The 17,161-nt window shown below is 40.1% G+C and overlaps 1 protein-coding gene and 1 pseudogene across 1 annotated transcript; both read left to right on the top strand.

Annotated features, from left to right (window-relative positions):
• Positions 1 to 7,330, top strand: part of LOC119901359 — a 30,990-nt pseudogene extending 23,660 nt beyond the window's left edge.
• A 639-nt stretch (positions 7,331 to 7,969) lies between these two features.
• LOC119900813 (GTPase IMAP family member 9-like) lies at positions 7,970 to 16,011 on the top strand. The gene is made up of 2 exons (XM_038716072.1): positions 7,970 to 8,101; positions 14,467 to 16,011. Exons 1-2 carry the CDS (start codon positions 8,059 to 8,061, stop codon positions 15,546 to 15,548), a joined length of 1,125 nt encoding a protein of 374 aa, XP_038572000.1. The 5' UTR covers positions 7,970 to 8,058; the 3' UTR covers positions 15,549 to 16,011.
• The last annotated feature ends 1,150 nt before the right edge of the window (positions 16,012 to 17,161 follow it).

The raw sequence follows: 17,161 nt of genomic DNA, 5'->3' as shown, positions 1-17,161 counted from the left end.
TAAAGCTTAATGCTCCCTGACTGGAGTGGCACAGCAAGAGCCACACACACTCTGCCACAGATAATGCTAAGAACAACCTCTCAATTCCAGCTCTTCTCCAACAATCACTCACAATAAGAATGAAAATGATCTGTGTTCTCATCTGTGGCACAGTGATGGAGAGGGAGAGGTGGAGGATGAAGAAGGTAAAGAAAGAGGTTTTGCGACCTTATGGCTGCCGGGTGCCTTGAAGTTGCACCATGCTTTAAAGTTCATTTAATATTCAACAACAAAAACAGATTTACTGCATAGGTTTGGAAGGCTGGAAATATCAAATCAAAATGTATCACGACCCAGACAAGCAGAGGAAGGGACAGAGGATCATGTCTTACATGTTCAGGGTGCGTAAATATTGTTGACTTGTACCAATCCAACATCTGAAAACATTTCTATGGTTGAAACAAATAACAGCAGTAGTTACTAGTTATTCTTAGTGATCATATCAATACAAGCAGGCAGTTCTTGTGAAGAGACAAACATGATTAAGGAGAAAATATTTATTATTATATATTATTTCAACATTTTCCACATGAGGTTGAGTTAGGCCCCTCTTTGCCTAATGGTGAACATTTTTTCTATTGTGTGAAATATTAAACAATGCCAGGGGTGAAAAAACAGAGGAAAAACTTATTTTACATCTAGTAATGCCTAAACAAGATGCTGAGTTTTACAAAAAGACAAAATTGAGTGGTTTTCCAAAAAATTAATAAAAATACAAGTGGACAAATACAGAAAAGAAGTTAACCTTTTTAATTAGTAACCATGAATATTGCCTTTAACAACTTTTATGAAAGTTATTTATTAAATCTTCATTATGAACCTAAAACTTTACAAATAATGACCTACATTACAATATTAATTGTTTTAACTTTCACCCATTTCACTGTGTTTTAATGTGGTTAACAGCTGCTATGTTTTGTGCAGTTATTGCTACTTAAAAGAGCACCTGCATCATCAGTGATTCACAGCATGAATAACCTGAAGCTCCTGCCGGTTAGCAGCTCCACCTGTGGCCTCCAGGCTTTACTTTCTGTTCTGTTTGACGAGTTGTTCCACTTCCTTCATGAAGCGCAGGCAGAGCTCATCCTGCCACGGCAAGGCGACACACTGCACTGCCACGGGCAGACCCTCACCTCCAGACACAGCCTGAACACAAACAGCCGCCAACAGTCACAAACCAAGACCAGCACAGTCTTCTGCCTCCACTTACTGAACAACAGGGGAGCTACTGAGAGTCACTAAATGGCCTGACATTGAAGTTTAGGTTGATAGACAGGAACATATGTTCAGAGGTGGGGCTCCCTGGTCCACCCTACCACAGATGATAGGTAGTTGGCTTGTTAGTGGCACGGAAGGATCACTGAACAGGCTTCAGTGGCCACTAGGTTTGCGGTTCAGAATTGCAACCATCACCTTGTGCTCGTGCACAGGCTCGAACTAACGGGTGAGCCAAAACACAACCCACTGCACTGCATTACACAAAATGCTGGAAACTCAGTAAAAGTCCCACTGCAACTTTACAGTAATATTTTTTATCAGCTTGACTTGCATGATAAGATTACGTTGACTACAGACTGAATATTTTAATGACTTGTGTAGGCCAGTTCGACCACAGTACATTACTGTATTGAATGAGTCTTCCACTGTGTTGTTGTCCTGCACCGTTATATTGCATTATTGTATATTATTTGTGTCACGTAAGTAACTTGAGCCAACTAAAGCACAAAATCACAATATATTTCACTGCTTTGCAGTAGTTTATGGCCCCATAGCCCCCTCCCATTCAGGTAATACACATAACTGCTCAGGGTACTGTTTCACAAATGTAGTCCCAAGGAAAACACAAGATAATTCAGTTTCACTTGGATCCAGTGATATGTGCACAAGCATCATTAGCTGACAGCTAACAGTACCTCAACAGCTGCATGCTGCTTCCACAGATGAGGAACGGATCTAAAAATAAGGCAGAGAAAAATCAGTGTGTTTTCTTCAACCACTTAGGAAGCTAAAAAGGCACAACCTGTGCGCTAGGACGGGTTTCCAGACGGACCCTCTCCCTAAAACAGAAACAATAAAGGATGATTGGCATACAACAGCACAATCTGTTCTAAGTGATTGAAGATGTTGATGATGATTTGAAGTGTAATCGTTTTTAGGTATAATAAAGTTTCAGAAGACAGTCTTCACAATAACCAAAAACTAATATTATAGGTCTGTAAAGGTGTACGTTATTACAGCAGAGCTTTTAGCTAACTGCTAACATCACCATGCAACATGCTCAGAATGACAATGCTAACATGCTGATGTTAACATGTTATCATTCTAACACCTGCTTAATAGCACTAAACAAGTACAGTTAGTCAGGTCTTTGGTCATAAACTGAAGTAGTGGACAAATTAAGAAATTAAGTAAAGTTGAGGGGAACATACCTTTGGTGTGTACCAAATTTCATGGCAATCCTTCTACTAGTTGTCAAGACATTTCAGTCTAAAGTACAAATGTAAACTTCATGGTGGTGTCAAAGGAAAGGTCAGAGCACCAAAGTCAGTAGGATTCATCCTAGGCTTAGGCAGTATCACGATATTACAATATACCAGAGTATTTAGAAATTCCAACAGTGACTTTCAATACCATCGAAAATACAGGCGCTCCTCTTACTATTAAAGTGTTATTGAGCTGATGTATTGTAATGTAGGCCCTCAACATAGTCAAGCAACGCTCCGTGAATCTGCTTGGCATCATCTTTAACGTGACAATGGGATAACCCTCCTCACTTTTTCAGTAGTTTAACATAAACACGGGAGCTTTAGCTGCAGCTTTTATCTGCTGACAAACTGTAACCTACACTGTATATTTACTGCTAAACTTCACTGGTCACCCTTTCCTGTTCTCCGCTGCATTTACCTGCAGCTTACGCTCTTTCGCTCAATAACATTCACTATACACAGAAAAAACATATCAAATGTAGCCCACACAATGTAACATTCATGTAAATCGAATTATGTTTATCACATAAGGCTTGCTTCCTGTTGCCAGAAGGTGGTGCTAAGACTATGACTCAGTAGTGGCACGTCACATATGGGGCCGACTGGACAATGTACAGTCCAGTTATAACAGCTTCCTGTTTCATAGTGAAACATGAAAATCGTCTATCTTGCCATTACCTGTGCTTTCCTCCTGCGCAGGTTAACCAGAAAATTGTTTCCTCTTACATTTTATTATTATTATTGTTTATGCCATATATAGACTGTTTTTTTTATACCTTAACCTTTCCTTCTTCTGTACTCCTTATGTTAGTCTGTCCACATTTACTAGGGTTTAGGTCAGAGCTGTGAGATTGTTTAGTGTTTTCCCCCTCTTGTTGTTCGTCTCCTCTCCTTGAATGTTTATTCAAGGCCGGGAGAGGATCTCTGTTCCCCAAAACACAGGAACCTACACTGTGTAAACGATTATGCAACCCTTTGCTCTGGGCCAGAGGCCCGAAGCTGCCCTAGGCGGCAGGTCTCTGGACAAGCTGTATATGTGTTATAGTACTTCTCTGTTTCTAAAAAGCAATATACTATTTCCATGACAGCCAACTTCCTGTTGAGTTTAGGACAGGGCATCAGGATGCTGAAAATGTTACATGGACCTAAACATTTTTGCACATCTAGGTGAAATGATGAGGGCAACTTCATTGAAATTTTGAAATTTATTAGGGGGCGCCCGTACCACACCAAAGCCTGACCCTTTCAGATAATAAGTAACTGTCACCAGCTCTGTAGCAAAATACAGTATATTTACTTTCACAAAGGTCACGCTCAACAGCCTTACTCTAGACACCAGACTGAACATTATGTTCTGTTTATATAGGCTACTACAAATGTAGTTTCACTTCTGTCCCAGGCGTGCAGCATTTCCTGCAGTTTCAATTTTTTTTTCTGAAAATGGTGGAAGGAGGGGTGAGCAGCCATTGGAAGTGTGGCATTTTCTGAAGGCACAAACAACATACTGAGTGCTGACCAAACAGCAACCTCTGGGTCTGAAAAGTGAAGACAATGGGGAAATGCATTCTTTCTGCATTTACATTACATTTACTCATTTGGCAGATGCTTTTATCCAAAGCGACTTACATTTGAGGAACAACATACAAGCATCAACAAAGCATCAATACAGCAAGAGATCTATGGGTGACAATCAGAGATGGGGACGCGAGTTTGAGTCTTGGACTTAAGTCGCACACACAGTGACTTCAGACTTAACTTGAGACTTGTCCTCAAAAGACAACAAACATGTTGACCGCAAAGGCAGCTGCTGTGTAATTCATCATAAGCTTCGGCTTCAACTTCATACAAGACCCAAACAAAAGAAGCGCTGAATGCACAGTAGGTTAGTAACCTGATAGTTTAGTAAACATGTTTGGCTCAGCATTGGCCATTAACATTAGTTTGCTTCTTGCTTTAGCTACGACCTACAAGAGGTTAACTCCCGACTGTCGTTTGTTATGAAAAGATGAATGAACGTTTGTTTACTTGCCAAACTTGTGGTGGTCAATTAGTGTAATCATTTACGTCCCGCTGGCTGCCATCATGTCAACTGCTGCAAACAGGTTACAGGTTTATTGTTTTTCATGCAACATTACAGTTTTATTTAGTTAATGTTACACAGCTTTGAGAGTCTGAGGGATGTGTTGACTTACAGTAGTTTATAAGCTGTCATTAGTTGTACATGCATTGCACATTAGGCTACATGGTTATACTCTGTAAGTGAAAAACAAGGTACAGTTACAGAATTCCTTATAGCAATGCAGTGTTATAAGGTACTTGGATGGAACGCAGCAGGTGATACAGCACTTGATACTTGACTTGGACTCTAGCTGAGAGGCTTGTAAGCATCTCTGGTGACAATACATTCTAGTAAGAGTAGCAATAAATACTAGTAAGAGCTAATTGCACATATGGCATAAATGGAGTAAATACCTAGGGAAAGTAGTAAGAGTTAACAAAATTGGGCAATCAATACAAGAGAATTGTAAGGGGAAAGAAGAAGAAGAGCACAGGAACTGTATGTTAGAGGTTAGGGGTTAGAGGTGTTATAAGAGAGAAAGTGTTCTCAGAAGAGATGTGTTTGCAGGGGTTAAGTTAGAGAGGGACGCCCCTGCCCTGATGGCATGCTTGTTCCACCATTGTGGCGTTACAGATAAGAACAGCCGGGACTGAAATTGCTTTGTGTGTAGGAATGGCACAGCCAGGCGGCGTACGTTGGAGGAGCGCGGTAAGCTTGTATTATTAAATTTACATTACATTTATCTAACGCAACTTACAATTGCTATTTATGTCAGAGGTCGCACACCTCTGGAGTAACTAGAGGTTAAGTGTCTTGCTCAGGAACATTGGTGGACGTGTCAAAGTTCGGAGTTGAACCTGGGTCTCTCACACCAAAGGCATGTGTCTTATTCTCCTTCGCCATCACCACCCACCTTTTTATGGAGTTTAGGTAGAAGGGTGCAGACTCAAAGTTTACTCTGTGCAGAGCAATGTTCTACACAGGTAGTACACTGAGTACTATTATAGTACACAAACTTAGATTTTGGATGTTACTGCATACATTGGCATTTTAATTAGATAAATTGTTTTTAAACTACTCCTCAAAAACGTCAATTACAAACTTAAGGTGTTATGTTACAAAAAACGTTTAACAAATACAATATTTTGATAAATCAGTTTATAATAATTGGCTCTCATGGTGCTTATGGTGGAGAATTATTCAGACAAAGCATCTCTTGTTCTCTCGATAGATATATTGATTCAAAAAGCTTAAAGACTATATTGTGCTTTGAATATATTCCCATTCATATCCCAAATATATTTTTTAAATCGTTCTGTAACCCAAACAACTACGTCCACTGGAAACACCATTCTGGGATGACAGTGCTTTGAATCAAAGTTCAGTGCAAAGTCTATGACTGTTGACTGTTCTAAGGCCAAAGCTGAGGTGGATGGGCAATAGGTTGCCGTCATTGACACCCCGGGCCTGTTTGACACCAGGTTTGGCATAAATAAAACAACTAAAGATATGAGGCAGTGCATCTCTTTTGCTCTTCCTGGACCCCACGTGTTCCTGGTGGTCATCAGGCTGGACAGATACACTGAAGAGGAGAAACAGACAAAGGATTCAAGAAATCTTTGGCTGGCCTGCAGACAGATACAGCATGGTTCTCTTTACCGGTGGTGACCTTTTAGAAAACACTATTGAGGAGTTCTTGGATGAAAGCTCAGACCTTCAAGAACTAGTGGCCAGATGTAAGGGCCAGTACCATGTCTTCAACAACAAGGAGAAGAAGAATCGCTCTCAGGTCACTGAGCTGCTCCAGAAGATCAGAAATATAGTCCAGAGGAACGGAGGAAGCCACTACACCAACAAGATGTTCCAAGAGGCCGAGAGGGCACTTGAAGAGGAGAAACAACGCATCCTGAAAGAGAAGGAAGAGAAATTACAGAAAGAAAGAAAGGAACTTCAGGAAGAATATGAAAAAGAAATAAAGAAAATATATGAGCAACTCCATGCTGAGAGAGAGAGGGAGATGAAAGAGAGAGAGGAGGAAAGAAGGAGGGTAATTGAGAGGATGGAGAGGGAGAAGAGGAGGATGAGGGAGGAAAGAGAAGCAGAAAGGAAAAGAGAGGAAGAGGAAAGAGAGAGGGAGATGGCAAATATAAAAAAACGTTTAGAGGAACAGCGTGAAAGAGAACTGGAGGAGGAAAGAGAAAGGTTGAGATGGGAAGCTCAGCAGCAAGCTGAGACAGACGATAATTGTACCATTCTCTGATTTGATTTTCCTTTTATTCTTTTTATTTGTGTTCTACCACAAAGATTTTTTTGGTCTGAGAAGTACTCTATCTGCCGAGCAGTGTACTACATGAACTCAGTTTTGGACGTTACTGTATGAATAAGCATGAATAAGATAATTAATTGATTGCTGGGTTATGTGACAAACTATGTCTTGATAAATTAATGTAGAATAATTGGTTGTCATGGTGATTATGGTGGGACTTTATTCAGAGCCAAAGCATCTCTTGTTCTCTTGCTAGATATATTGATTCACAATGTTTAAAGACTGTATGTTGTTTTTTGAATATATTCACATGTATTTCAATTAACATATTAAATCACTATCACTACCTTTATTATTCAAACTGCATAAAAGATGTTGAGTACCCTGAAAACCTTTAACCAAATGTATATAAATCTGGACTCATTTTATCCATCCTGTTTCACTTTCATATCATAGGAGAGGCAGTGCACAGAATGGTGAGCTTAAAAGAACTGCTGCCATTTCTTGTAAATGGTGAGGGAGGGGGAGCAAAGTTTACAGCTTACAGTGTACAAAGGGATTTCCGGGAAACTAAGCAGGCATGCATAAAGAAGTCGGATAAACATATCATAAGCATGACACTGGATACGATCTATGATACAGGCTGCAATTATTATGAAAGTAAAAGCAAAAGCTCTGATAAACATGCCAGCGTGTGGCCATCAGGAAAACCTTTTTTTCTTTACAGACGTTTCACATATAACTGGGACATGTACTAAGTAATTATCATCACAGTATGAATGGTAAATGATTGACTTTTGTCTTAATGGTAGAGATGTCCCACCTGAGGTCTGGGACTGTATTTGATTTAATGTTGAACAGGGTGCCTTTATGTTTCTTTATAAAATATGATTTAACATGATAATTGTCATTTTCTTCAATCATATCATCATTAACACTCTTAAAATATGTGGCTTGTAAAAAGTGTTTGCTTGAGCCAATTGAAGGTACCACCTCTGCCTCATTTAGAGCCAGAAAACCCCTGACAGTCCCATCGATATTTCAAACCAAAATATCCTCATGCGGCTTCAGATTCCCTTTCACTTTCAGTTTCACTTTATAACCAGTGCAGCTACTGATGGGTGTGGTTTGGGCCATTTTAAAAGGAGCTGCAGCAGATCTCTGTGTCTTCACTTCAACTGCAGTACTTTGTACTCTTTAACTCAAACATGAGCAGCAAGTATTACAACCCAAACATGATCAGCAACTTAGGTAAGTTATGATACTGTATCCATGTTTTAAAGTGCAATTACTTTATGGTTATATAACAGTGATCATGCCTAAATCCAATTTTATGTAACACTAATGTACTGTAGCTCCTATAGACAATTACTTCAACAGACTAACATTGGGTAGACTGCAAAGATATATGTCTTATTTAACTTTTGTACCAAGGTGTTAATCTGACTACAAATTCTGGAGTACTTTTATACAATTCTAAGATTTTTTTCAGTTAAAAATAACAATTTCTCAGTCTCTAGGAAAAGATTTGTTGCATTTTTGAGATGAATGCCATTTTGTTCTGAAGAATCTTGAGTCCTCATTTGAAGGAAGGTTCAGAATATGTGCTTTTAACTCAGCTATGTTATCAGTTTTTCTCTGGTGTATTGGGTGACATCACAGAAACTAACGGTTATATTGTCATCCTCATTATTTTGTTAAGGAAAAGATTTATTTTCAAAATCTAAGAAATCTTTAAACAAATATCAGTCTGGATGAGAAGCCCCTCACTGCAGTGTGCAGTGTGCTCAAACACTGCTCAGTGTAGCTCCCTAGTTTGTCCACCTGAGGCTGATGTAGAATATAACAAAGGTAAATGAAAGAAAATGTTGGATACAAAGGAAGTTACATCTTCTAAGATCTTAATCCAATACCTGCTTGGATATAAATACAAAGTGATACTGTTATTATGCATAATTTACTTTGGGATGTTCATGTTCGACCACTGCAGTGGTATATTTTCATATAAACAACTACAGCACCAATGACCTATAAACCCAGATGTAGATGTACAGTCTTGAAGTGGACGCACCGGTGTTACACCGGTACTCTCCTCTGCCCTGTCCATATCAGGTTCTCTGGGCACTACGTGACGCTTACCGGTTCTTGTTCTCTCCTGCCTGCTAAACTCTCTCGGCAGAGAGAGACGAGGGAGAAGAGAAGCTCGGGTGCCGTTCAAGCAACCGTTTGCTGACTGTAGCTCGTCAGTGTCACTTTTCGTGAGCCGACCAATCACAGCGTGGATGGGGCGGGACATTCAAAAATATTGGCAGATAGGCGTCATTTACACTGGGGACGCTGGGGACATGTCAGAATCAGAATGTCTCCATCACTTTTTGAAAGCTTTTGTTAAAATGTTATGAAAAACAGCTTGCAACAAGAAATGTTAAATAACAAATGAAACAATGCACAATAATAAAACATGCAATGCAATTGAAATATAGAAACAAATGTGCATTGTCCAAAAGCTGATTACTGCGTTATATTCCATTAGGCCTATATTTGTATATTTTAAATTGTGACCTGCCACCTTAATTTAATTTCCCTTCATATAAATAAACACATTTCCACCATAAATTGGTGCAGAACATGTCTCCAGAATGCAGGAAATTAAGTGTTTGGGGAGTACTGGCACCTTTTTTTCTACTTCAAGCACTGTGTACAGTAATCCGATCTGTTTGACTGTTGATGTTCTGTGTTTCTTCACTGTGATTTATTCTGTCTCTGAATGTGTATCGTTGATGCTGACGCCATTAAGTACATAATGAGCCTACATGGCGAGGTCATTTGATACTTAGAATGTTAATTGTTTTTCATATTTGCTACTGTTTGATTTGATTTACTTGATCCCTTGAATTTATGCTTTTGTTCACGACTGATACGTTGGACATCAATGTCAAATGAACAAACCAAAAAATAATAATAAATGGAAGGGAGCTGCTCCTAAAATTGCACACTGCACTGAGGGGGGCCTGGTCTGGACAGATGGTTTCCACCATGCAGTTTCACTTTCAGCTGACAGAGGGCAAGGCAAGGCAAGGCAAGTTTATTTGTATAGCATAATTTAACAACAAGGTAATTTTAAAAAATCTTTACATAAAACATAAAAGCAACAGGGAAATATGTTAAAGTTCACCATAAAACATAATAAAAGTTACAGTGTTACAATCAGGGTCAAAAGAGTTAAATGGAAAATAATAAAAAGCTAAAAACAAAGAAAAAGAAAACAGGACAGTAAAAGTTACAGTGCAAGTGTAAATTATCAGTAAAAAGAAAAATCTTAAATATCTAATTAAAAGTCATAATTTAAAAGAACTGACTGTTTCAGCAGACCTGCAGTTATCTGGGAGTTTGTTCCAAATATATGGAGCATAATAACTGAACGCTGCCTCTCCTTGTTTAGTTTTGACTCTGGGGACAGAAAGCAGACCTGCCCCAGACAACCTGAGAGGTCTGGATGGTTCGTAACAAAGCAGAAGATCGGAAATGTATTTGGCCCTAAACCATTTAGTGCTTTATAAACTAACAGCAGGATTTTGAAATCAATTCTTTGACATACAGGAAGCCAATGTAAAGACCTCAGAACTGGAGTGATGTGATCCACCTTTTTGGTCTTAGTGAGGACTCGAGCAGCAGCGTTCTGAATCAGCTGCAGCTGTCTGATGGATTTCTTAGGGAGCCCTGTAAGGACGCTGTTACAGTAGTCAAGTCGACTGAAGATAAATGCATGGATAAGCTTTTCCAGGTCCTGCTGAGACATAAGTCCTTTAATCCTTGATATATTCTTCAGGTGATAGTAGGCTGACTTTGTAATTGTGTTAATATGGCTTCTCAAATTCAGGTCTGAGTCCATGACTACACCAAGATTTCTGGCTTGATTTGTGGTTCTTAACGTTGCAGATTGAAGTCGAGCACTGACTTTCAATTGTTCCTCCCTGGCTCCAAAAACAATAACTATATATATATACTTATATATATATTTTGTTGTTTTTCATAATCTGAGCCAATGGAAGCATGTAAATGTTAAACAAAAAGGTCCCAGAATGGAGCCTCAGGGAACTCCACATGTCATTTTTGTCAGCTCACTACATAAGTAGTCCCTGTCCTTTAAGTAGGATTCAAACCAGTTTAGTACTGTGCCAGAAAGTCCAACCCAGTTTTCAAGCCTGTCTAGTAATATGTTCTGGTCGACCGTGTTGAATGCAGCACTGAGATCCAATAATACCAAGACTGAAATTTTGCCACTGTCAGTGTTCAAATGGATGTCATTGAAGACCTTAATAACAGCTGTCTCAGTGCTGTGGTGCGGTCGAAATCCTGATTGGAAGACATCAAAACAGTTATTTAGTGCCAAGAGAGCACTAAGTTGTTGAAAAACAGCTTTTTCAATGATTTTACTTAAAATGACAGATTTGATATGGGTCTATAATTGCTCATTAGTGAACTGCCTAGATAGCTCTTTTTTAAGAGTGGCTTAATGACTAGTTTTCAGGGCCTGTGGAACAAAACCTGAGTGGAGAGGCATGTTGACAATTTGTAGTAGATCTGAGGCCATGCATTTAGACACATTTTTACAAAACATGATGGCAGAATATCAAGGCAGCATGAGGAGGATTTCAGATGTTGTATTATGGCCTCCAGATTTTTATGGTTAATAGAATCAAATTGTCTCATGCTATATGAATTGTTTTTAAGTGGACAAAGGGACAAGACATATCCTGTTACTGACATGGAGGCACTGATTGCTTGTCTAATTGTTTGAATTGCATATCCACTGAGTGTTTTCAGTGATGTGCCGTTTTGTGATCACCTCTGTTTGTACATTTGTGTGCACGCAGATAGCACTCTCAAAGAAAACACAGGAATGATCAGAGAGAGCAACATCAGTCACCACAACCGGAAATGTCCTTGGAGATGACCAAGTCCAAAGTGTGCCCCTTATTGTGCGTGGGCCTCGTCACGTGTTGAGTCAGTCCATAATTACCAAGAACACAACACAGTTCTTTAGTCCCTCTTTCCTGGGGGTTGTCAACATAGTTGTTAAAATCAACAATAACCACACAGTCAAAGTCAATACAGATTATAGACAGCAGTTCACCAAAGTCAGTAAAAAAGTTTGCACAGTATTTGGGGGGCCTGTAGATATTTAGAAAAATAGCTTGAGAAGAGGAATTCAGCTGAAGAGCCACATATTCAAAAGAAGCAAAATTTTGGCATTGGAGGGAGTCATTAAACAAAATGGCAATTCCACCTCCTCTCTTATGCACTCTAGCTTCACTCATAAAACTGAAGCTGGGAGGGGTAGACTCGATAAGGACAGCTGCACTGTTATCTTGGTCCAACCAAGTTTCAGTTAAAAACATGAAATTAAGATTGTGAATGATTATAAAATCATTGATTAAAAATGTTTTTCTTGCCAAAGACCTAACGTTTAACAAAGCTAACTTTAGTGTGTTAAAAACATTATCTGGCCCACTTTTTTCGACAGGCTGCAGCTGATGAGGAATTAATACAAATTTGCAGGATATGTTGAGTGCTTCCTGTTTTCACATTCACCATGCTTTTTCTGTTACCTGTCAAGACAGGGATGGAGAAGACTACCAGCACACTGAGCCCCGGATTGTCCTGGGAAGAGTCATGAGTGCTATTTTCCTTGTAGCCTGGACCCAGCACATATCAGACAGAGCTTACTGGGCTTTTTCGCCGTTGCGGAGCGGGAAGGCGGGTTGTGCGCTGTATTTGTGACACATGTGTCAAACCTGGAGGACTTAGAACCAGTGGTGGAGGTGGATGGTGAGGGGGTTTAGGGTAGAGAAAATGGGAGTGGAGCGAGGGAAGGTGCGGGGAGTAAATTTGGTCCCAGCTCTAACCAGGTCTTCCATGTGATCAGTGAAGTCAAACAGGGGGGAGAGGGGAGAAAGTGTGTCTGAAGGTGGGGATTGGGGGGGTAGAGATGTTGAATCCTCACTGTTGGTTTTCACTGAGAGAGGTGGAGACTCTTCCTCTTGGCTCAGATGTCTCCCGTGATCAGAGCTCTCTTCCAGTGGGGGTTGGGTTGGCTCTCCTTCAAGGTTTCTGGTGTGTTGTGTCATGTCTTCTTCTTGTTTTGATTCCTCTTGTCTCTTGTCCTTGGCAGAGGGAACAGATGAGTGACTCAGAAAGTAAAACAGGTTGGAGCTAAACAATTTTACTCCTGACTTGTTAAGGCGAAGTCCATCTGCCTTAAAAAGATGTCTGCGGTCCCACAGAAAGTAAAAGTTTTCGATGAAATGCACTGAATGGACAGTACACGCCGTTAAGAGCCACGTATTCAAAGCCATCAATCTGCTGAATCTCTCAGCTCCTCTTTGGATTGGCGGTACAGGGCCACTGATAAACACCTCAGCATTCAAAGAGCTGACCGTGTTCAACAGATTATTAAAGTCCTCTTTCAACACTTCAGACTGTTGATTCACAACATCATTGGCCCCGATGTGCAGTATGATGTTTTTCACAGTAGGATGTTCAGCCACGATATGCAGGATTCTTTCTGCGAAGTCAGACACCGTATCCTTCGGAAAGCAGAGTACTTTGGTGTTCTTACTGCAAATGCTTCTTACATCATTTACAGCAGCGTCACCCACAGTCAGAGTTTGAGGCCCAGTCGTTAGCTTTCCCTGCAGCCTTTTACTTTCTAATTTACTCTCAGTCCTTACCCTTCTGTGTGAGGATGGGATGTTATCCAGGTCATCAGACGGAGATCCAGGGTCCTGCAATAGTGGTGAAAATCTGTTCTGCTGTTGCACACTCGGTTGTTGGGAAGGTTTGTTGCTAATTCTCCATTTCGCAGCTGTCCACGGCTGTGTCCTACCAAGAACAGGGGCTGAAGAGGCGCTCTGCCTGGATGATAATGCAGTCCAGCCAGTCGCATCACAAATCTCAGGGCGCTGGTTTCTGCCTGTTACTCGTCCTTCCATTTCCCACGGAAATGATTTACTCTTAGGCTTTGCACCAAGAGCGTTCCAGGGAGGACTCCCACTTTTAGATTTATTACCCAGTACACAGGCCTACTGCTTCTTGGTATTCTTGTTGGTGCTAATTAGCCGTGTGTTAGCATGCTCTTGTCCACTGTTTTGGGTCCATGGTAAAGTGGTGTCATTCCCACATAGTCCATTCACTTCCACATTTACATCTAACCTGTGGATCATTAATTTTGGATCATTAATTTTCTGTAGAAGTTTGTAGAAGTCGTCTGTGGAGAAGGGTGGCATCTTGTTGCTAATTAGCATTAGCTATAGCTCCAGTCACTGCAGTACAGGCTAGTGCTATTGATAGGCTGCACTTGCGTAGCAATAAGATCATAAAGATTTTAAAGTATGGCAATAGCCTACTTTATCTGACAGTCCCAGTGATTTAAAAGTATCCAAGAGCTGCTGATTTCTAGCAGGAAAAAAAGAGAGTTTAAGCAAAAGAATGCAAGGAGAGGCAAGAGCAAGCAGCAAAGCGTCTGCACTGTCAGAAAGAGGGGGCAGTTTAAAGTTGCATTATTTACAACCTTATAAAGATTCGTATTCATTGTCACTCATTCTTCTACACAGGAAGCACCAGAACAAATGATGAGGAGCTGAGGATAGTGATGGTGGGGAAGACTGGAATTGGGAAGAGTGCCACTGGAAACACCATTCTGGGACGACAGTGCTTTGAGTCAAAGTTCAGTGCAAAGTCTATGACTGTAGACTGTTCTAAGGGCAAAGCTGAGGTGGATGGGCAACAGGTTGCCGTCATTGACACCCCGGGCCTGTTTGACACCAGGTTTGGCATGAATAAAACAACTCAAGATATATGCCAGTGCATCTCTTACGCTTCTCCTGGACCCCATGTGTTCCTGGTGGTCATCAGGTTGGGCAGATACACTGAAGAGGAGAAACAGACGGTGCAAAGGATTCAAGAAATCTTTGGCCAGGCTGCAGACAGATACAGCATGGTTCTCTTTACCGGTGGTGACCTTCTTGAAGACACCACTATTGAGGACTTCTTGAATGGCAGCCCAGAACTTCAAGAACTCGTGGGCAGATGTAACGGCCAGTACCATGTCTTCAACAACAAGGAGAAGAAGGATCGCTCTCAGGTCACTGAGCTGCTCCAGAAGATCAGAAATATAGTCCAGAGGAACGGAGGAAGCCACTACACCAACAAGATGTTCCAAGAGGCTGAGAGGGCACTTGAAGAGGAGAAACAACGCATCCTGAAAGAGAAGGAAGAGCAAATACAGAAAGAAAGAGAGAAACTTGAAAGGAAACTTCAAGAAAAATATGAAAAAGAGATGAAGAAAATTAAAGAGCAACTCCATGCTGACAGAGAGAGGGAGAAGAAAGAGAGAGAGGAGGAGAGAAAGAGGGAGAAGGAGGAGATGAATGAGGAAAGAAAGAGGGAGAGGGAAGAGCTAGAAAGACAGAGACAGAGAGATTGTGATGACAGAGAGAGGGAGATGAAAAAACTAACCGAACAGCATGAGAAAGACTTGAGAGAGGAAAAACAAAAGTTGCAGTCCAGATATGAAAAGGAGGCCAGGGAGGAAGCTGAGGAGTTTAATCTATTATATCCTCTGGTTCTAGCTGGTGAAGCTATAGTTGGAGGAATCAAACAACTTGGAAAGGCAATTGGAAGATGGTTCAAGTGAGTGGTCCTAAACTCAGGCTGTTTAACTACAGAGGAACCCTCCAGATGCTCACACACAAGAACAAAAAAAAAAGCTTTTATTATTTCATTCACAGAAATATATTCACAATGTATGTTTTGTATGAGTGAATGATGTCCTGGAGGTTAGTAAAGTCACTCAACACAGTCCTTTTTACATGAGTATGTGAATATGGCCTAAGGAGATATTTAATGTGTATATTAACATTTGACATTGTAATGTGTTTGCATATCAATAACATTTTAGGATGAAATCCTAACTAAACCTATGTATTACATTAAATTACCTATTGTTTCAAGTTTTCTTTTTTATTGTATTTTAAATGACTGCCATTTGTTTTCCTGCAGACTAATAGTACATTATTTGATTTTGATTCCCTTCTGCTGGCAGTTTGTGTTTATGTGCTAAACTGAACTAGAAATAAAGATGTGCTATTAAGACCAAACCTTTGTCAAATTAATAATTAACTGTCCAATCAAGAGTTCCAAGGTCACAGTTCAATGCTTTTTCAGGAACTTGGGAGTCTTACACTGAACTAATGGCAAAATGTTTGTTCCATGCACTCATTATAAAAAAGGACACCTTTAAAGGCGCCTGCTTGTTAATGACACAGCCTATCAAACAACTCAAACAGCCGAAACCAACACCTGCACCCTGTGTGTTCAATGCTGCTTTAACGTTACCTGGTCCGTGCTTGTGAAATACCCACCGCGACTAACGTCATTTCAAGTTATTAACCAAATAAAGTCTGTGCGAGTGAACACATGCACAGAAGACCCCCCCATCATCCATCCCGACGTTTCAATGTAGACATCATCCCGACCCTTCTGAATATAGTGTTTATGCTGCTCCCTGATACCTGTTCAGAAACAAAAACAAGAAAACTGCTTGTTTTAACAAGCTAGATAAAAGGTAATGTCCTGGCAGTGGTAAATAGCTTTGGTTTAATATTTGATTACATTAATGTTTAAGTTGAGATTTACAAGAAATATTTTATTGCTATGTAAAGGGAATACTGCTGGTAGAAAGCACATTATATGGTTAAAATGTTTGCAAACCACATGTTATTGCACTTTTGTGTATCGCAGTACATTTAAATTAAAAGGGCGCAATACACTACTTTTACAATTTTGCACATAACAATGCAATTAATCTCAAATTTTCAATTTTACCACTTTGGCAGCAGAAACAAGTTGTGGACTCAAAACTGATGTATAGTCACCTTTCAGTTAATATGGAAAACTTGATAGCTGCTTTACACATGAGTAGCATTCGATTGGAGTTGTGTTTCTGGCCACCTGAAAAATAGTATTCATCAATAATTTATTTACAGAAGGACAAAAGGGGAATTATTTAAAAGGGATCAAACAACAGAATGCTAGAGCAAGGCCCTTCTGTTCTAGCTTAAAATAGACTTCAAAATCATATGATTATTAAATATTCTTCCACAAGGTGTAAACCAGGATGAAAGTAACAAGGCGATTTTCTCACAACCCTTGAGGGAGCTGCCAAATATTGCATGATTTCGTCATTGTTTCCCGCGGCCGTCTTCGGAAAACTGTTTTCAAGCAACAAGTAAATTTTTGAAGGGACTG

The sequence above is a fragment of the Micropterus salmoides genome, unplaced genomic scaffold, assembly GCF_014851395.1.
Source record: "Micropterus salmoides isolate LMB-PRFRI ecotype aquatic unplaced genomic scaffold, ASM1485139v1 Ms_hic_scaffold_13, whole genome shotgun sequence".
Lineage (NCBI taxonomy): Eukaryota > Metazoa > Chordata > Actinopteri > Centrarchiformes > Centrarchidae > Micropterus > Micropterus salmoides.
This window is presented reverse-complemented; position numbering and strand designations above follow the sequence as displayed.

Excerpts from the sequence above, each read along its gene's own strand:
- LOC119900813 (XM_038716072.1), top strand. The coding sequence starts at position 8,059 with ATGAGCAGCAAGTATTACAACCCAAACATGATCAGCAACTTAG. Across the intron at positions 8,102-14,466 it reads AAACATGATCAGCAACTTAG|GAAGCACCAGAACAAATGAT; the intron begins GTAAGTTATGAT and ends TCTTCTACACAG.